Raw genomic sequence first — 22,293 nt, 5'->3', positions numbered from 1 at the left:
TATGGAGATACACCTTTGATCCAAACTAACACTACGGAGATACACCTTTGATCCAAACTAACATTATGGAGATACACCTTTTATCCAAACTAACACTATGGAGATACACCTTTTATCCAAACTAACACTACGTAGAAACACCTTTGATCCAAACTAACATTATGGAGATACCTCTTTGATCCAAACTAACACTCCAGGGACACACCTTTGATCCAAACTAACATTATGGAGATACACCTTTGATCCAAACTAACACTATGGAGACACACCATTGATCCAAATGAAAAGGATGGAGTTACACCTTTGATCCAAACTAGCATTATGGAGATACACCTTTGGTCCAAACTAACACTCTGGAGACACACCTTTGATCCAAACGAACAGTATGGAGATACACCTTTGATCCAAACTAACACTCTGGAGACACACCTTTGATCCAAATGAACAGTATGGAGATACACCTTTGATCCAAACTAACATTATGGAGACACACCTTTAATCCAAACTAATACCACGGAGATACGCCTTTGATCCAAACTAACAACTATGGAGTCAAACCTTGATCCACACTAACACCATGGAGATACGACTTTGACCCCCGCCACAGCATGGGTGAAAGATTAATTGAATTAATAAATAAATAAATACAGAATTTAAAAATTGGCCGAAGGATCATGCAAATGATTAGTGATTTTTCTAAAAATCCATCTAGTTTACTAAAGTTCTTTCAGGATGGAAATTTGTTATCCTGACCTCGTCTGTCTGTTATGTTATTGCAGACCCACAGTAAGGCAGTGGTTTCTTTAGTGTCCTCTGACATTTTCAAGGGGAATTCAGGACAGGCATGTCCCATGAAAGAATAAAGAATAAGTTGCACAACCACTAAAAGACAGAACAGGCTCAACAGGCCAAATGTTCTGTTGCTACATTGCTGCAAACACTTGTGTGTGTTGTAAATGCAAACAAATGAAACAGGAGAATGTTCAAGTAGAGTACTGACAAAAAAAAGTAAAACAACAACAAAGTTTCACAAGTCAGATATGAGTTGAGATAACATGAGTGTTCTGTGCTCAGGTAGCTACATTTTTTGAGTGTCCTCTGGTTCGTGATTTAAACCTTCAGTTTGGATCACGTTCAATTCCACAGACAAGCTCTAAATAATCACCAAGACATTGGATTTTCACCTCTTAGCTCATGTGTTACTGAAACTTTCATCCATGATTCTGCTAACTTTAGTTTTCAAATTCCAATGCACTCCTGGTTGGCGTCACATCTTCCACTCTTCTTAAACTTTATCTTATTCAGAACTACATGCTAGCTAGAATAACTAGCACGAAGTCCAAACTCTGCTCAGCCCTCAACCCTGTCCTCACTGATCTACATTAGTTTCCAGTTAAGAAATGCCTTAATTTCAAGTTCCTATCCTTGTTTTCAGATTGTTCCAAGTCCTTACCACTCCCCATTTCTGTGATCACCTTCAGCCTGACAGCCCTTTTAAGATTCTTACATTTCTCTAATTCTATACCCATATGCATTTCCGGTTTTAATTGCTCCACTAACTGTGATTGTGCCTCATGTTACCTCAAGCCCATAGGCTGAAATGTCCGCCTAACTCTCTCTACATTGTTTTCTTCCTTTAAATCATTCCTTAAAACCTACTTCTTCTGCTAAGCTTTTCTATATTGGTAGAATAAAACAGGCCCTAAAGGGGCTCATGCTCAAATTGTATTTGACATGACTCCAGTGAAGGACATACAGAAGATTTTACCACATTACAAATTACTGTATAAATGCAAACGTTCATAAACAAACTGTAAATTTATCACAGTAGCAGATGATACTGAAAGTGTACTGGTTAGTCATAGCTGAAAGAACAACATTTACATTTTGTGCAAATTTTATGAGAAAAAAATATACTATACACCTGAAATGTTGTGTTTCCTTTACAAATGCCGACTGAATTTCAGTTTTTAAAACAATGCTTTTGTCTAAGTAACAGGTGTTACAGAGAGACGGCTGAGTGGTCCAAGGTTCCAGACTCAAGGCATGTCATTCCTTGCCTTGCTAAAGCTTGGGAAATTCTGATCCTTTTGCATTAACTCTTGTGGCGCAGTAGTGGTGTCCTCACCCCTGGTTCAAGTTCCACCTGCTCCAGAGCTGCGTAATAACATCTCTGAACAGGTTGAAGAGAAAATATCAACACAACTACACAAGGTAATTAGCAAGAATGGTTTTGTTAAGCCTGCTTATCGAGCCAAGCATCAACTGTTATTCACAATGAAGAGTAGGAATGAAAACCCAAGTTAACACATCCCTTACCCTCATGAAATGTAGTAAAGACCACAAACCTCTGGACTGTAAAAGGTCAATTTCTTTCAAAGTACAGTCAATGTCTATTTGAAGTTGTCTGTTTAGGCTTCGCAATCTAGTCATCTCCTCTGGCTGTGAAGACAAAATAGGAAAATACAGATTCCCTAAACTATTAAAAATTTTAAACAATTCAATACACTACTGTACTCAGATTGATGGTCCACAAGATATGACTAAGATGCTGCCTTGGATAATAGTAGTTGATATTACAAGTACCAAATCTATAAGGAGAATCTGATATTTCTGTTTTGACACAACTTCTTTTTAGAGGTGGTGTCTGAAATAAGGCAATACCACAATAATAATGACTTTTCAGAAATCAGACACATGTTTGGTTTCCATATTGTGACAGCTATACTACATCATCATCGCAGGACCTTTGTGTAACAATTCCACAATTTGAGTGACAAAGTAATACTGATATTCTACTGTTCAAATTTTAAAAATCACTTCTAAACATGGATTTACAAAACCGAACCAAATTGATAATAACCAATTGGTCTTGTAGAATCGTTAGCTTCAAATTATCAGTACTCAATTTGAATCACTAGCTTCTGTAAATGATGATGCATTTGAAGTGTAGCAGTCAGGTAATCGGGTAGCACGGATTAGGTAACCAATTCAGCAAGAACAAAAATCCTTCATGCTCATCTATTTACTGTAATCTAACTTAATAGATCATTAAATAACCCAATAGGAAATCTTGCTTTCAATGTGGAAAATTCTAACGTAAGATTCAATGCGAGGAATTGAAAATAATTCTTTCCCCAATAAATCATGTAAGGAATTTGGAGCTACATTATCTCTCCAAACCACAATGTGAGAGAAGAATAAATGAAGCATTTTAAAAGGATCAGGAAAATAACAAATGAACCAAAATGGTCATAGGTGAGAGGGAAAAGTGCCATGTGAATTATAAGTCAACTTGACTACCAACAGTCAATATCATAGTACTTCTCAGCTTGGGAAAGCAGAAAACCAGCTTAGATTATGAAGACTGAGTGAACCAATAATTATTAGTCCCATTCAGTAGCCAATCAAAAAGCGATGAGATAAGGCATTTATCTCATCACGAGTTCCTAGACTTTCAAGCAATAGGACATCTTTGAAAAGTAAAAACGACTCTCTGCAACCTACGGCCGAAGTACAAGAAAATCAGAAAATAACTCCACCACAGCTTTGTGTTCGTTTGTCAGAAATAATCTGTTACAGAACCAAGACATGACCTAAGCATGTCTCAGAGGTCTGGGTGGCCTGTTCTCTCATGTCAGTACTCTATCAACTTCAGTTCAAAAGATTAAGTGAAAGTGTTTAAATTAATTTGGATGGAACTAGATGAAATCAATTTTATTCTTACAATTCACTTGCTAACTTTTCTGTCTGCCTGCTATACTTTAATGTGTGGACATGTTCCATCAGTTTGCTGGATAGACAAAAAGCTATTGCTACCATTTAACAATTTTTGATAAAGGAAATATTGAGGGAACAATGCTTGAACAGCCAGTTGTGTCTCAGATATAAACACAAATGTGGTAGATTTGCAGGAATCTGCAATGTGTGGAAGCTTAAACTAATTTAAGATCATATAATTTTCTCTGCAAAATTATGGTGGAATTGTTCAAAATACTAGCAACATGGTGGAACCCAAAATTTAAATAGCTGGATAAGAATTGATACCAATTTGCATAATACTGTATATACTCGTGTAAAAGTTGATCTCATGTAAAAGTCAACCCCATTTTTTTGGCCAAGAAATCTTGTATTTTTCATAGATCTCATAGATCTCATGTAAACGTTAACCCTACTATATCACATTATAAACTTCTCACAAAGAAAACTGCATGTTCCCATTAACCCACTTCAATGAAATCTCATTCATTCATTCATACTGGGAACCCTACTCATTGCTTTGTTTACTATATTGTGTCTCTACTCATTCATTCATCTACCTAGCCCACTTGGTTTACTACAGCATGTTTTGATTCATTCATTCATTCAGACGGGTACTAAGTTTGTCTGTACTTATCGCTCTTGGTTCACCATACATTCAGAAGTTAATATCATTAAAAGGTTAATCATTTTAATTGTGCAATTATATCTGAATAAAAATGAGATATATTAGTTACATTTACCTTTCATTCTTTGACAAATTTGTTAATGTTGTTGAGGTTCATTACATACGAGATGATGCAATAAGGCAAGATTTAGGATGCACAGGATGGGGAAGGAAACTGCAGGGGATGGACACAATTGAAATGTGGAGCTTATTCAAGGAACAGCTACTGTGTGTCCTTAATAAGTGTGTACCTATCAGGCAGGGAGGAAGTGGTCAAGTGAGGAAGCTGTGGTTTACTAAAAAAGTTGAATCTCTTAAAAAATTGTTAAATGGTAGCAATAGCAATAGCTCAAGAGGAAGAAGGCAGCTCGCTCATGCTAGGATGAGATGTGAAGGCTCAGATAGAGCATTTGAGAATTACAAGTTAGCCAGGAAGGACCTAAAGAGAGAGTTAAGAGGAGCCAGGGGGAGGGACATGAGAAGTCGTTGGCAGATAGATAAAGGAAACCCCTAAAGCATTCTATAGGTATATCAGACATAAAATAATGGCTAGAGTAAGATTAGGGCCAATCAAGGACAGAAATGGAAAGTAGTGCATGGAGTCTGAGGAGATAGCAGAAGGGTTGAATGAACATTTTTCGTCAGTATTCACACTAGAAAAAGACAATGCTGTCCTGGAGAATACGGAGTTACAGGCTACTATACTAGACAGGATTGAGGTTCACAAGGAGGAGGTGTTAGCAATTCTATCAAGTGTGAAAATAGACACGTCTCCTGGGCTGAATGGGGTTTATCCTAGGATTCTCTGGAAAGCCAGGAAGGAGATTGCAGAGCCTTTGGCTTTGATCTTTACGTTATCATTGTCTACAGGAATAGTACCAGAAGGCTGGAGGATAGCAAATGTTGTTCCCTTGTTCAAGGAGGGGAGTAGAGACAACCTGGTAAATATAGACCAGTGAGCCCTACTTCGGTTGTGGGTGAAGTGTTGGAAAAGGTTATAAGAGGTAGGATTTATAATCATCCAGAAAGGAGAAAGTTGATTAGGGATAGTCAACACAGTTTTGTGAAGGGTAGGTCATATCTCACAAATGTTATTGAGTTCTTTGAGTTGGTGACCAAACAGGTTGATGAGGGTAAAGCAGTTGACGTGGTGTATATGGATTTCAGTAAGGCGTTTGATAAGGTTCCCCATGGTAGGCTATTGCACATAGTACAGAGGCATGGGATTGAGGATGATTTAGCTGTTTGGATCAGAAATTGGCTAGCTGAAAGAAGACAGAGGGTGGTGGCTGTTGGGAAATGTTCATCCTCGAGTTCAGTTCCGAGTGGTATACCACAAGGATCTGTTTTGGGGCCACTGCTGTTTGTCATTTTTGTAAATGACCTGGATGAGGGCAGGGTTAGTACATCTGTGGATGACACTAAGATCAGTGGGGTTGTGGATAATGACAAAGGATGTTGCAGGTTACAGAGGCACATAGATAAGCTGTAGGAGCTCGGCTGAGAGGTGGCAAATGGAGTTTAATGCGGAAAAGTGTGAGGTGATTAACTTCGGAAGGAGCAACAGGAATAAAGAGTACTGGGCTAATGGTAAAATTCTTGGTAGTGTAGATGAGCAGAGAGATCTCTATGCACATAGATTCCTGAAAGTTGCCACCCAGGTTAATAGGGTTGTTTAGAAGGCATATGATGTGTTAGCGTTTATTGACAGAGGGATTGAGTTTCAGAGGTCATGTTGCAGGTGCAGAAAAATCTGGTACGGCCACACTTTGAGACTTTCGTACAGTTCTGATCACCACATTACAGGAAGGACATGGAAAGCTTTGGAAAGGGTTTAGAGGAGATTTACTAGGATGTTGCCTTGTTTGGAGGGAAGGTCATATGACGAAAGGCTAAGGGACTTAAGGCTGTTTTTGTTAGAGAGAAGGTTGACAAGTGACTTAATACAGGCATAGAAGATAATCAGAGGGTTCGATATGGTGGAGAGTGAGAGCCTGTTTCCTCAAATGGTGATGGCTAGCATGAGGGGACATAGCTTTAAATTGAGGGGTGATAGATATAGGACAGATGTCAGAGGTAGTTTCTTTACCCAGAGTAGTAGGAATGTGGAATGCCCTGCCTATAACAGTAGCAGACTCATCAACGTTAAGGGCATTTAAATAGTCATTGGATAAACATATGGATGAAAATTGAATAGTGTAGGTTAGATGGGCTTCAGATTGGTTCCACAGGTCGGCGCAACCTCGAGAGGCGAAGAGCCTGTACTGTTCTCTGTTCTATGAGAGTAAATGGGAGGTAAATGGAAGAATTTGTGGGAAAGTTCAAGACGCTTACACATTCAGAATTTAATACATGTTTCATTTTAAGTGTGCCATTATACCAGGCCATGACGATGTTGAACAGGGTGATTTTGTAGGATTTCAATGAATTTTCGACATGTTAAATTTTCATACCGGTATGCATAAATAAAATTTACTACCAGAATTTATTCTTGTTTTTCTTGCTCTTATCCAGTAATTACCTTTACTGTAATAAATTGTACTGCTCTTCTTTACCCCGGATTAGTTGGGCGATCAAATTGACTTCTCTAATAATATGGTATTTTGAACTGCAGCATGAGTTTCTGCCCCTCAAAACTAATGTCCATGTAACAGTCGACCCCAGAAACTGAACCTTTAAACATAGTCTAAAAAATGTGACTTTTACAGTCGTATACACAGTCTGTTCAAATCAAAGGAGGTGACAACCAAGTGGTAGTATCGCTGGACTTTTAATCCAAGGACTCAGGTAATGTTCTGGGGTCCTGGATTCAAATCCTGCCATGGCAGATGATAGAATTTGAATTCGATAAAAATCTGGAGTTAAGAGTCTAATGATGACCATGAAACCACTGTCAATTGTTGGTAAGAACCTTCTGGTTCAGCGATGTCCTTTAGGGAATGAAACTGCCATCTTACCTGGTCTGGCCTATATGTGACTCCAGACCCACAGGAATATAGTTGACTCTTAACTGTGACAATTAGGGATGGGCAATAAATGCTGGCCTAGCCAGCGAGGCCCATATCCTGTGAATGAATGAATAAAAAAAAGAAAAAAAGCCATTCAGCCTAAGTAATCTATGTCAGCATTACATTCTACTCAAGCCTTCTCCCAGCTTTTCTCATCTAAATCTATCATATCTACCTATTCTCTCTTCTACCTCAATGCTCATCAATTTGTTTCAAACTCTCTGCATCGAGGCAAAATCCACACTGTCACCACACTCTATGTAAACAAGTTTGTTCTGAATTCACTATTGGATTTCTTGGTGACTATCTTACTTTGACGGCTTCTATTTAAACTCTGCCACCTAACAGGAAGCATTATAACCATTTCTACATCCATCCAAAATTTACTGATTTCATACACAGATACTTGCAAACAAATGTACAGTTTAGAAAAGTTATTTTGGCCTTAAAATAGTTTAAACAAACTCAATTAGTAAATTTGAACCTGCAAGTGGACCTTTATTTTCCTCCCCTTTTGTGTAATTGATGATTATTAACCTCACACAAGCCCCCATTTATGTCATCCAGTTAGACAGCGCAAGCAGCATAACAAGCAGCCAATCTTGAAGAAACTGAAAGATGCTACATCATCTTAAATCAGTTAGAAAATTTTTAAATGTTAAGATTTCAATAATAAACATTAAATCTTAAGCGAAAACTATAATGAGTCAGTAGCACTTTCCAACATCAGTAAAGACTTGAGTTAATTCATGGACTTGTTCAATGTTGATTCAAGCACACAAATTAGAAGTCTGTTTCATGGATATCACTATTGGACTTTGATGTCCCCTATGAAGTGACAATAATTATGACATTTTAATCCTAAAACATATGCAACTTGAAAAAAAACAAGGTAAATGGGTCCTGGTATATTGTACTGAGAACAGCAAAAGGGAGTTGCTAGCAAAATGTTTATTGTCCATGTCTAATTTGCCCAGGGGAAGCTTGAGACTTCTGGAACCAATGTTTAAATGGTCCAGAATTCTGTAAGGTGGAACTTTCCAGAATTTAACTCATTGGTGACATGACACATGTCACAGGAAACATGACACATGTCCAAGCTGAAAAGAAGAAAACCTTGGAACTGATGACATTGCCATGCATCTGCTACGCTTTTCCTCTCATTTGAAACCAATTTGATAAAGTTACAATGCACCAAGGCCGTACTGTGCTGTAAATAAAACTAATATAGGTATAATATTTAACTGTTTTTCAGGAGATAAAATGTATTGACTGAGCTGCAAATTAACCTATTACTGTTGATTGTTCTCTCAGTAAATAGTTTATCTTTTGCATATGTACAAGAGAGCTAATGATTTTCTATTTCAACCAGAATACTATCCAATACATTTTTACTAGGCAGTCCAGAAAATATGGTTTAATTTGATAATAGTCTGTCTATCACTGAAATCCAGTAACTTTCCTGAAAACAACTATATTAATTTAATATTTGCAAACACTCTAATTACTTCACAAAAAATAAATCATTTAGAGTCCGATTACTTGATTAGTTTTTGACTTCCAAAATCTCAAAGCTGTATTACACAAAAGTAGGATGTTACTCATGCCAAATCCATAATCCATGTCTAAACTGCTGAGGGCTTTCACTCCTTTGCTCACTGAAAAGTATGGATTGCATGGATGTACACTGAAATGGGAATAAATATTCAATATACATGTTGAAGGGTTTGCAAAGTACAATACAAGCATCCATGCAACCTATCATGAGGGTGTTCTAATTGAACCAAGAAAGACGGTTGTTCAATGGTACTAAATCAATTTGAGAGTTCAATAGCAGCTTAGCTTTGAATGAAGCAGATGGGCGGGTCAGGTAGGATGCCTTTCCATTACCATTGTGAAACTGACGTACAGTTTTAATAAAATGCCTTCACAAACAGGAACTGATGGCCTCCAAAGGGTATGATACAAGGGTATGAAACAGATCAACTTAAGATCAAGAACCACAAAGTTAAAGCCTATTCTATTGAAATATCCAAATTATTCGCTTCCCAAATAAACATCATTTAGAGTAGTGGCCTTACTGTCGGTATTGATGTGTTGGAGTTCACTCTCCTCAGCCGTCGTTGCATTAAATCATATTCCATTTCATTGACCTCAGCCTTCAGCTTCTCCAGCTTTTGCTTTTCCAGATTTAGTTCTTTTAGTAATCGCTCCATTCGAGCTCTCTGATGAAGCAATAGTGCTGAATACACATCGTAAAAATCAGTTAAGAGCAAAAAACGTGACAGCTAGCTTAGTCAGACAAGCGTAATAATTAGCACTAAGTAGAGAAATGACCCTGGTTAAACCAAGGTTGACAAAGTTAAATAAACTATTCTCTAAGCATTTCTTTTCACTGACAAGAAAATGTAAAAAAAAACTAATTGTCTGTTGTCAGTGACTCAAGCATGCAGAATAACAAGTACATCAACTTGAGAATTTTTTTTGTACATTCAGAGTCATTATAAAAATAAAATTCAAAGGCTCACTTTGCATCGAGGAACGTATTTACTTTCAGCTGATTACTTATAACCCTCTTAAGTGACAGCACAGCTAAGTCAGCAATTCTTGCCAATGTCGGCTACAGTGGGTTGATAAAATGATTAAGACTCAATCATTCCCACAGGAATACACTATAAACTATTGCATATTTAAATGAATAATAGTTTAACTCTACAATCTCTGAAGCACTGCAGCCTGAAAATCCTTCACAATGATATTCACATAAACAATTCTTATGATTGTTCATGCCAATTAACATTGCATAGGTGTCAAATCTGGTCATGTTATAATGTGATTTACTCACTTAAGTGACAAACTTTAATGTGAAAGTTTAGTTTTAATACTGTAATGATTAATTTTGTATCTGAACTTCTGATCCTATATTTTACTATTCATTCTGGCCCAAATTACCTATGAAAAGCAAATTTTCCATTACAAAAATACCAAGCACCAAAAACATACGTCAGAATTACTGCAGAGTAACAGCTGAAAGATAATCAGAAAATTAGTGCCATGATCCAAAACTAAAACACAAAATTTGATGCATGATAATTTAGCCTAATTAAACAATGACAAATAAAGATGTAGAAAGAGTCCCTTAGGCTCATCATGCCTGTGTCAACTATTTAATAACAAGTTTTCCTATTAGTCCCTGCTCTTTTCCCCATAGTCCAATAAATATTTCCCTCTAGGTACTTAATAGGTGTAGGACATGTGACTGCCAAATGAGACATTTTATTGTAAAACTGAATGATTATTTCCACCTTAATGTCTGTAATCTGAGGTCAGGCACAATGCAGTAGATACACCAAGCTATACAAAAATCCACTTGACATGTTTACTAAATTACTTCACAACTTTGGGACTCAAAAGAGTCGGTGCTCTTTTTTCACACAAAGAAAAAGTGTCACCTGCAAGCAAGCATCGAGAAAGGTTTTAAAAAGCTCTGGTGAGGTGAGGTGAGGAGAGGTGCATCTCAAATTTTGAAATTAAAGCTACAAGCTTGACAACTTTTTCAGCAGAAAAAGGGTGAAATTCAAAACCCAGAGTGGATGGTGGTGGAGATCATCCAAAACGTAGAAAGTAAGACAGGAACAGGGAATGACACTAGCCAATCCGACTTATTCTTCCAAATTGCACATTATCTCCAATTGTATGCCTTCCTTTAATCACAGACAAATAAATATTGTTCACAATTATCTATATTAATTTTAAATAATCAACTTACATCTCCTTGATGAAGCCCTACAGTAACTCCTATTTATTTCCAGAAGGTGAAGGTGGAGTGCTAAACTTGCTTTGCCAGTGTTAAAATTATCATACAACCCATGTTCTTCCAACTGTCAAGCTAAATAAAGTTATGAAGTTTAGACTGAGAATATTGCTGGCAATCTTCCGCATTCTCCCTTCAAAAACACACCTGATGTTTGTTAAGTTACCATAAAGAATACGGAGCAGTGGTAGCTAAGTGGGTCAAGATACAGATAAACATGACCTGATTCAACAATGGAACTTGCATGAGGGGGTGAAATAGCCTGTAACTCCTAATATTTTGTACTTAATTTTCTAGCAGAAAATGAAGTAAGCTCTTAAAAACTGTTTTGACAGTGCATGAATCAAAATTGTTTTCCAAGCACAACTGGATAACCAACCAAAATAGTCTAACATTTTGCCTTCATATTGATCTATGTTATTAATAAGTGCAATACGTGGTGAAATAACTCAGTCTACCACAAACGTATGATTTTTATTCCCAATTTACAATCAGAAATTAGTATCAAGTTGCAACATATATCCAAAATATCTTGAAACACATTGCCTATCTCACATGCATGGTGTAAATTGCATGAGACCATTCAAAACTTAACTTGTACCCTTGCAATACAATGAATAAAAATGCCTACGTTTTGTGAAAGCGTACAGTACCTTGAGTATAAGCATAGTCATCTGACCCAGAACTCGATTTTCTCCGCTGCTCCTCATTTCGTTTATTGACACTAGATCCTGTTACTGCTGATATTGGTTGTATGGGTTCTGGGGCTCCTGGATGCTCTCCATGGCAGTCAACTAAATTCAAGATGCTCCCAGGTTCAAAAGTAGGTGATGCTACACCTCTTGAAATTGAAGGTGGTCTATTTGGGGAAACTGTAATTTTGAAAGTATATTTAGTATTTGGCTGAGTTACAACTACACGAGGAGAGTTCACTTGGTTACTGCCAGCAGTTGTAGACCTAGGTCGTGATGGTTGATGATGAATATATGTGGGTGGTACGGTATACACTGGCTGTGGTTGAACAACGCTCATCTGTCCAGACATTCCTCTTGATGGTGAGCTAGAAGGTGAATTGGTGGCAATATATAGCGTAGGCTGATTCCGTAAAGCAGGTTGATTACTTACGGGGGACGAACTTCGAGTAATGTTAACACCAGGTCTTTGGGGTGTTTCCAATTTGATTTCTATTTGATTTTTCATAGGACCTTTGGACAATCCAGACACCGAATAAGGGATGTAGGGCAGTGACTGACTGCCTTGCTGTGGATAATTCTGTGGGGGCTGGTACGGAAGGTGCGTCATTGTGGGAGAACTAATAGGCATGAAGACATGTGAAGTCTGATGACCTTGTTGGTTTGCTTGTACTTGATGCTGGGGAGAACTGTACGGCGAGCTGAACTGTGATGGAGGTGGTGATCGAAATGCCTGCTGAGGAAGCTGAGGCTGCTTCGGAGAATACTGAGAAGGTTGATAGGTCTGCTGTGGTTGATAAACAGGTGGAGGATGATGATTATACTGTGGAAGAGGACATTGGCTAGAAGTCCAAGCTGTGTTCTGAGGAGTCTGTCGTCCAGATGCTGGCCTAATGTAAATAGAATTACCAATCCCATAGGGAGTATTCTGCATCTGTGATGGACCACCATGTATGTGCAAAGCAGTAGGAGTAGTCTGACCAGATGGCACATTCTGTGACAAGGTTACGGTAATAGGGTTCATGGTGTACCGAGGTATGGGCTGATATGTTGGAGAAAGACCTTGCATAGGTGATGTGTTCATGCTTGGTTGAAGGGACGTTGGCTGTTGAGACTGTGGGGGAGGCGTACCTGTATTCCGTCCCTGGTCATTTACAAAGAAAGGATTGAATCCAGATGGATTAGCTACAATTGCAGGGGCAGAATGTGGCTCCTGTATAAGTCGCACAAGTGGTTTACCACTTCCACGCTGAGGATCAATGTGGCCATCACTTGTGCTGTGGACCAGCGTTCGACCCCCATTGATTTGACCACCATCCCCTGCCTGGTATGTTGCTGGAGGCTGGATACCCAGATTAATCTGCAGCATGTGGTTTCTGCTCATTCTGGCGTCATCAGGGCTGTGGTACTCCCCATAAAGGTATTTGCTGCTTTCTTGGGCAAGTGCCAAACAACAGGCTTCCAGATTACTGTTATTCTTAATTTAAAGAGAAATTAAAAATAAGTTATTTTTGTTCTACTGCAGCTTAAAAGTAACACATGGACAGTTTCAAACATTCAAATTCTAATATGAATCCAATGTACAAGAGCAAAATATTGATCAAATAATGTCATAAAGTTTAAAATCACTGGAGGTATTACAAGTACTATACAATGCCATGATAAGGAAGAGGTGGTACCAGCTATTCTATTTTGCTAATTAGCAAGGAAGTGTCAAGTTATTTTAAATTGTGACAAATATTAAACTTCTAAGAATTGAGAAATAAGAAGTAAACTTTTGAGGATGTATTTTCAATAGCCTAGCCATTTGGAGTCAAAATACAGATCAAGCAGGAAAAACAAAAGCCATTTTGCATACGCTACTCTGGGCTACACAGTGCTCACACTACTTATTGCTGTGAATAGCTTTAAATCCCAGTTTATCAATACCCTCAGAATATAGGGACATTCAAAAAAATCTGAAATAGACTTTAACTTTGCACTTCATGCATTTTCTGTGCTTTTTAAACCTTGCTTTTTTTAAAGGATATGTCTGAGGCAAATACAGCAAATGCTGGCTACCCTTGGTACCTTGTTCTGAAACTTATTCTTCACTTCTAATATAAACTGTGCATGAAAGTGAACTTTTCAATTGATATGGGATGGGGTGTCGGACGGAAAGAGGTATTACAGTAAAGTCCTACACTAGCCATATATTTGGCAGAATGGGAAAATTAGCGAATAATTTGGAATACATTTTTCTCCTCTCGTTCAAATAGTGACCAGATAAATTTACTGACTAAGATCAGCTAAATTAAAGGAGGAGTCAAACATCAATTTAATCTATGCTGTTCAAATACCTTACCATGGGGGTGCATGCTTCAGTGCACCATTGGGAAGTGCCATCTCTGCAAAAGGAATGGAAATGGGAAATGGAGCACTAGCTCATATCCACTCTGTAGCATGTTCAAATGACAAAAACTCAGGTTTGAAGAAAATCTAATACAACCCTTAAACTAGTGTATCGAACAGTGCAAAGTTTATGCTGACCAGCAAATCAGAACAACAGTGTTTTGACTATCACAATTATCCAGGTTGATATTATGATATATAAAACACTATTAACTTTTTTCCTGATTAATTACTATTTAATAAAAAATGATTGGTTATCCACAAATCAAAATTTATAAGCTTCATGCTCTGTATTTTGTCCATGCCATGTATCAGTGTACTGTACAGCAGATCATGATCTGTTATTCAGGGTTACCAAGGTGGCAAGATAGACAGACAATTCAAACAAACTTCAGAAGGATGCAATGTCGTTTTTAGCAACTTAAATTCCAACTATTCTAGAATGATGGATCATCACAATTACCACAGAAAAAAGACAAAGAAAAATTAATATGGACAGTTTTCATTCAAACCCTGGTAGATGTGATTCCACTGTACAAATCAGACACCATTCAGTACGATATTGGAAGTTTTCTTGAGTACATTACACTGTGGAATTTCTTTATTCATTCATGATATGTGGGTGCTACTGGCTGAATTACTGAAGTCCATTTGTTGTGGGCACATCCACAATGCTAGTAAGGAAGAAATGCCAGGATTTTCAACCAACACTGAAGGAACAGCAATATATTTCCAAATCAGATGGGGAATGGCTTGGATGGAACTTGTAAATAGTGGTGTTCACATGCATCTGTTGCACATGTCCTTCTAGATGGTAGCATGTATGGTAGGTGCTATCAAAAGAGGTTTGGTGAGTTGCTGCAGTGTATCTTGTAGATGGAGCACACTGCTGCTCCTGAAAGTCAGTGTTTCTTGATATGAAGCAAAACAAGCTACTGAATGGAGTCAAGCTTGAGTGCTGTTGTCGCTGCTGTCATTCAGATAAGTGAAGAGTATTCTCTTACGCTCCTAACTTATGTCCGAGAGATAGTGGACAGCATTAGGGAGATAGGAGGTGAGTTACTCACTGCAGGATTCCTGGACTCTGACCTGCTCTTGCAGCCACTACTTTTAAATGGTTAGTCCAGTTCACTTTACACACTCCCAGGATGTTCACATGGGAAAATTTGGTGATGCTATTGAAAGGGGCGGTAGTTAAATTCTCTCTTGTTGGAGATAGTCATTACCTGGCAATTATGTAATACAAATATTATTGGTCACTCGTCAGTCCAATACCTGGATATTGTCCAGAGCTTGCTGCATTTGGACATTAACTGATACTGTATCTGAGGAGTCACAAATAGAGCTAAAAAATTCTGCAATCATCAGTGAACTTCCCCACTTCTGATCTTTGATTGGAGCAGTTGAAGGTGGTAGGGCCCAGGTTACAATGCTGAGGAATTCCTTAAGGGTGTCCTGAAGCTCAGATAATTGACTTCAAATAACTGCAGTTATCTTACCACACTCTATGTATGATTCCAATCAGTGGACAGACCCCACCACCACTGCCCCTGCCCCTGCCCCTCCCCCTTCCCCTTCCCCCCCCCCCCAACTTTCTACTGACTTCAGTTTTGTTCAGTTTCTCCCTGCCACACTCAGTCAAATGTGCACTCTCACTGCAAATGCATACTTTATGTCAAGGCTGTCACTCTCAACTCACCTCTGGAAATCAGCTCATTTATCCATGTTTGAACCAAGAGCTTAGTGGCCCTGGCAAAACTCAGCAAGCAAGATATTATTAAGCAAGTGTTGCTCATAACACTTTCCATCACTTTACTGATTATCAAGAGTAAAGTGACAGAGCAATAGTTAACAGGATTGGATTTGTCTGTTTCATGTGCACAGGATATACCTGGGCAATTTTCCACATTATTGGGTAGATGTCAGTTTTATCACTGCACAGGAACAACAGTAAAAGATAGCATACTGATGCCATTGTCTTGTCATCCTATCCCTGAATCCTGTATTTCCCATGGTTAACCCACCTAGCCTGCACATCATGAGATACTGGGGCAATTTTAACATGGTCAATCCGTCTGCACATCTTTGGACTGTGGGAGGAAACCCATGCAGACACAGGAAGAATGTGCAAACTCCGCACAGACAGTTGACCAAGGGTGGAATCGAGTTAAAAGCCCTTAAACTCCTTGCGACTGATAACTGGGGGAGGGGGAAATTGCAGAGTCCTTGTATATACTTAAGGCTGAGATATGTAGGCCCTTGATCAGTAAGGTAATGAAGGGTTATGGAAATGGTAGGAATGTGGATATGAGGAATATCAGATCATCCATGATCTTGTTGACTGGCAGAGCAGGTTTGAGGGGCTGAATAGCCAAGTCCTGTTCTTATTTCTTATGGTCTTTTAATTGACAAGAGAATCAAGGGTAATGAAGGGCAGGCAGTTAAATGGAAATAAGGCCGCAATTAGATCAGTCGGATATTATTTATTGGCAGAGCAAGTTTGAAGGGCAAAATGGACTACCCCTGCTCCTTTTCCTATATTCTATGTTCTTAAATCATTTCACAAATATTCATGCTCCATCCTTTGTCCTTAATGTTTTTATGTTATGAGGAACTGTGACATGCTTACAATTAGTTGGGGTATAAATCAGAAATAGAGTCCCAAACATTACATTCCTCATGGCTCCAGAAAATATTTACCATTCTTTGCAGCAGCCCCCCACTTCAACCAAATAAATATTATGCTTCAAATGAAATTAGCTTGTTATTCATCTTCAGGCTTTTCCTTAAAGTGAAAAAAATCTATTCATTTCCATTTTCTGCTTTAAATTCTAATGACTTTTCATTAACTTAATTGTCCTTTGTGTGAAATATTTCCAACACTATTTGGAGATCTACTGTATGCTGCATTTATATTGGCACGATCATAAAAAGTCAAATTATCTTTTACAAATTTGTGAACTTGTTCAATCATTTTACTGCTGAGTTTTTACTCGACAGTTTTCTTCTTAAAATGTTGTAATATATTTGACTACATTATGTTTGCCCTTCATGAATGTCCAACTGAGGACACAGTTGTGCAACACTGACATCTTTTGTCATTTGTGGAGAACTACACTTGTGCCTAGTAACTTCTTCATGGTGATAATCAAATCAGTTTTGCTTCCTTGGCTCCTTCAACAACAAAAGGTGTACATTCCTGGATATATACTGGTTTGGATGGTAGCTGTCCATTATGATTTTGCTTTTCTCACATATAGCCCAAGACAGATCTTTCGTTTTGCTTGTCATATTTCCATCTAATTTTGCATCATAATCTTGATGTCAATTACTCCTATCTTTGGGCTTTTTTCCTGCTTCTGTACTTGTTCAAAATCTTATACATTTCTTAACATTTTCCAGTTCCAACAAACCTTCATTGACCTGATCATTAATTTAATTTCTCTACAGGTGCTGCTAAAGCTGAGCGTTTCCTATATTTTCCATTCTTATTAATAATATTGATTCTTCTCGCGCAGATGATGTTTATCTGAAGTCCTGATAATATTAGTGTCCTTACAAAGTGGTCTTTAAAATTGTTGATAATGGGTTGTCAGAAATAGAAAACAATCCCTTAAGTGTTTTTGTAAAATATTTTATGAAATGCTGCTACTTCTTAAATTTGATTGTTATTTTGGCTCTAACTTTAACTACTCAGAGTACTGCAAAAATAATATATCATACGAAGCAGAACTTGTCCGTTCAGGTTTTCTTTACATGTCAAATACACGTTTCATCTTTCCAAATAGAGATATACTGTCTTTTGCTTTATTTTATTGAATCTGTTTTGCTGATTGTCATTTTAGGTATATAAACTTCCATATTTGTTCCAAATATTTTGTTATTTTCAATGTATTGTAAGTTATAATGCCTGGAGACATGCAGAATGGAGACAATGTGTCTGGTTACAATGTCAGACAATTAAGTAATAGATAAATAATTTAAACAACTTTACCCATTAATCAAAGATTATCAAGGCCAGAGTTGGAAGTCATTGAGTTAGTTACAATAACCCCTTTACGGCAATAAAAGCTTCCACTTAACATTAACATGAATTACCATCTATACGATAATTTAAAGTAGTACAAAGAAACTAAAACTACATCAAGCTATGACTATGCTATTGTTCCAAAACTAAAATGTATTTAGCAGCTTATGGTTCCCATTTTAAACAGTACCTGCAGCATGCACTGAGACACCACTCCTTCTGGGATCTCAGGGAAGCGCTGCCGGAGATCATGCAAAACCTGAATATCTATTTGCTGGATGCCCTGCGCCATTGCCAGGATTGGATGTATATACTGGAACAGTTACAGGGGATGGATGTCAATGGGCCTGCCAGTGCCTACAGTCCTCCGACCCTTCTGGCATTTTCTGTTCAGAGAGAGAAAGACAAAATATAGTGAAGATTTGAGGAGTGGATAACACAACTGAGTTTTACTGCTAGTTGGAAAAAACAGGCTAGCCTGCAACTCCTCCAGCATCATGGTTTCATAGAATGCAAGCACCTTGAGTTAGAAGTACCCCTAAAAAGGCATGTATTCAAGCACATCAGATGTTTTTAGATGCACAATAATAAATTATAGTTGGAGTTCAGTTACTGTTATGTCATTCAAAATATCCCATAGCATGGAATTTCAAGCTTTGAACAACAATGCAGACTGATGCATGTAAAATATATAGCACAATTTGTGCTAAATGGAAGCATTTCAGGAAATAAAAGATGGAATGCCTAGACAGATCCAAGGAGTTGAACCACAGCAAAAGGCCAATTATGTAATCCAGCAAATTAATTTTGAAACTCATTAACTAAGAAGTATAGCTTTCATAATTATTAGTTATAAAGGGGTTCACTCATTTTAGAAATACTCTGCAAAACATGATGATTCAGTGCAATCACAGCAGTACAATCAGAAAAACCTCTTCACTTTCTGCTAACCCTGTTAATTTGAATAAATATACAACATTTACATGCATACTCACTGCACAAATCAAACAAGCTAAATCACATTGTTTAAAAATGAGATTAGCAATTCCTGGGTTTATTAAAGCTGACATTTTTAAAATTGACTGTGGTAGCACTTCATACTGCCAACTTTGTCCATCAGACGCGATGTAAAATGAGCCAATGTGAAACAATTTCTTCCAAGTATATTACCATCAATAAACCAGAGGGCATTCCCACTTCAATTCCATCTTTTGATGCTGGTGCCAGGTCCAAGATGGCCATGTTTTAACATCAAAAGAGCAATTTTAAACCATTCCCGTGTCAGTAATGTTTGCATATGAATCGAGCATGAAAAGAAACTGACTATGTACAGAGGAACCTCAATTATCTGGCATTCGATTGTCCCAATATCAGATTATCCTGCAAGATCGCAAGGTCCTGATGCTTGGCTAAACTATGTTATTCGACATTTGATTATCAGGAATTCGATTAACCGAACGAAACACTCTCCACCAGTGTCCTTTGGAACATCGAGGTTCCTCGATATGTGGTGTCTCAATTAACCTTTCATTTTAAGTACAATACTATAGTGATGTTGCAACAGCTAGAAATAATGTTATCTAAAAAAAACATATAACACATCAGCATTCTCTGGTCTTTCTCATACGTTCACTGTATCAACCTGTATTTATGGGAATTCCACGAGGATAGGAGCCTCTTCAGTGTCACTATGCCCAACAATCCAAAGTTTAGATCTTACCCCATAGTTGTTGTATGCAAACAGTTATTCAATAAAGGCTTCTAGAAGGATAAAACCAAATGGCGACAATATTTAAGATATATCTAAGAAGAAGCTAGAGTATAGAATTGATCAACTATAGTGCTGAATGCATTTACTAATGTCTCAATCAGCAATGAGAAAATATATTCAGCTCATGCTCCATCTGTGATACCTTTAGACTAACTTTAACTGCATCTATTTCAATACTGACTTTGGGGCAAAACAACATTTTAAAATACATTTATTCAAATGCAGCAACAAAATGATCAAACACTATAGAGACTGAACAATATTTATCAGTAAAATGTCACTCATGTTTCTCGATTATCAAAATATCAGTAGGGAATAGATCTGATGATTATAGAATCAGCAAGTATGGTACAGTATAGAGGCTACCATTTGGCTCATATTACCTGCATCAGTTCTTTCCTCCAAGTGTTTATGAAATGCCTTTTAAAAGCTGTAATTTAATCTGCATCCACCACAGTAGCAAGTAGTACATTCTGAACCCTACCAAGTTGTTGTTCAAACCAAGTTATTTCTCATATTGCCTCTAGCTCTTTCACCCATGAGCTCGACTTTGTGCCCTCTGGTTATCAAATCTTCTGGAAGGAGTTGCTTTTTCTGTACTTCAGAATAATGAATTGCAATATTAAATCTCACCGTAGGCTTCAGAAAGGGAATGGAATTTGTCTCAAAACAAACGTAAATGTCTATTATCCAATGGTTTTCTATCAAAGAGTCATGGACAAGCTAACAATGCAATATAAACCAACTGCAGGAACTCCATTTTCATGGTTTAAGATCAACCTGCAAGATCAAGGAGCAGAACAAAATTCCTAACACATTTCTTGCAAAATGCCACATGCTAAGTATCGAGAGTATGCTCACAGTTCAGCTTTGCTGGGTTGTCCTGGGACTGAATGGAAGTTGATATTCTACAGTCAGTTGAGGACAGGAAACAATACCATAGGATGTTCAAAATTCAGATACAAAGGAATTCTGAAAGCCAATCTCAGTGCCTATAAACTGGACCCCAGTATATGGAGGCAAAAAAGGACAGATCTAAATGGAAAAGTCTCTAATCATCAAGCAATTTTATTTTTGAGAACAACAGAATCAGGCCATCACAGGTCAGCTAAGCACAGTACAAAGCCAGTGCCTTATGTACAATTTCAACAGCTCCTTCCTATGTAATAACTGCAATCATATCTGCAAATCAAGATTTGATCATTACGCAGAAGTGACCCCTAACTATTCTTTGATTGAATTAGCTCTCTCTTTCTGGCTAGTTGGCATTTAAAAGAAAAATCTGCTTGTCAAGCCACTAGAGTTCACTTCCCAATCAATCAACATTCTCATGCAGTATAAATGTTATTTTTTCCATAAACTGGTATTCGCAGAGATTCTCCTGATGAGTGCAAGGGTGAAAAACTTTGACCAAGTTTGTATTTTGTCATATAGAGTCAATTTAATCAACATTCATCTCTGATGACAGGAGAATCCACTACAGCTTCTCATCACCGCTGCTTGAAGGAGAGCAAGGCCAGCTTCTGTCGTCCATCCATCTACTCTAACTGCAATCCCTCAGCCCTGTAATCATTCTAGTCATTGTCTGAAGCCTCCAATTTATTCGTAAGAGTATGCTGTCCAGAATCAGGCACAATGGGGATAAGTTCACAAGAGTCTTGTTGATGCATGCAATTAAGTTACAGTAACGTATAAGTTGAACTAATCAGATTCATTTTACTGCAATTTTTATTAATGTGTTATGGAAATGCTCACAAATGATAATCTCACAGTTCCACTTTGCCACAGACAAAGTCTCATCTTGTCAAGAATTTTTTTTAAATTTCAGGACTGGAGTTAAATGATTTTGCTCATTTACAAACAAATTTTCTTTTAATTGCCAACTCAGAGTCATAGAGATTTACAGCATGGAAACAGACCCTTCGGTCCAATCCGTCCATGCCGACCAGATATCCCAACCCAATCTAGTCCCACCTGCCAGCACCCGGCCCATATCCCTCCAAACCCTTCCTATTCATATACCCATCCAAATGCCTCTTAAATGTTGCAATTGTACCAGCCTCCACCACTTCCTCTGGCAGCTAATTCCATACATGTACCACCCTCTGCGTGAAAAGGTTGCCCCTTAGGTCTCTTTTATTTCTTTCCCCTCTCACCCGAAACC

The 22,293-nt window shown here is 37.8% G+C and overlaps 1 protein-coding gene and 1 long non-coding RNA gene across 4 annotated transcripts in view; both read right to left on the bottom strand.

Annotated features, from left to right (window-relative positions):
* Positions 1 to 2,337, bottom strand: part of LOC122555076 — a 24,153-nt gene extending 21,816 nt beyond the window's left edge. The window contains exon 1 of the long non-coding RNA XR_006313152.1: positions 1,925 to 2,337. This is a non-coding gene — a long non-coding RNA (uncharacterized LOC122555076). The remainder of the gene's footprint in view (positions 1 to 1,924) is intronic.
* Positions 1 to 22,293, bottom strand: part of tab3 (TGF-beta activated kinase 1 (MAP3K7) binding protein 3) — a 158,725-nt gene that overhangs the window by 59,132 nt on the left and 77,300 nt on the right. For 2 of the 3 annotated variants that reach the window (XM_043700739.1, XM_043700740.1), the window contains exons 2-5: positions 18,549 to 18,744; positions 11,902 to 13,417; positions 9,516 to 9,676; positions 2,349 to 2,442 (exon numbers count right to left, since the gene is read on the bottom strand). In XM_043700739.1, the coding sequence (XP_043556674.1) occupies positions 2,349 to 2,442; positions 9,516 to 9,676; positions 11,902 to 13,417; positions 18,549 to 18,650 (1,873 nt within the window). In that variant the 5' untranslated portion in view covers positions 18,651 to 18,744. The remainder of the gene's footprint in view (positions 1 to 2,348; positions 2,443 to 9,515; positions 9,677 to 11,901; positions 13,418 to 18,548; positions 18,745 to 22,293) is intronic. The other variant, XM_043700741.1, reaches the window with a different exon arrangement.

The sequence above is a fragment of the Chiloscyllium plagiosum genome, chromosome 12 (genome assembly GCF_004010195.1).
Source record: "Chiloscyllium plagiosum isolate BGI_BamShark_2017 chromosome 12, ASM401019v2, whole genome shotgun sequence".
Taxonomy (NCBI): Eukaryota; Metazoa; Chordata; class Chondrichthyes; order Orectolobiformes; family Hemiscylliidae; genus Chiloscyllium; species Chiloscyllium plagiosum.
This window is presented reverse-complemented; position numbering and strand designations above follow the sequence as displayed.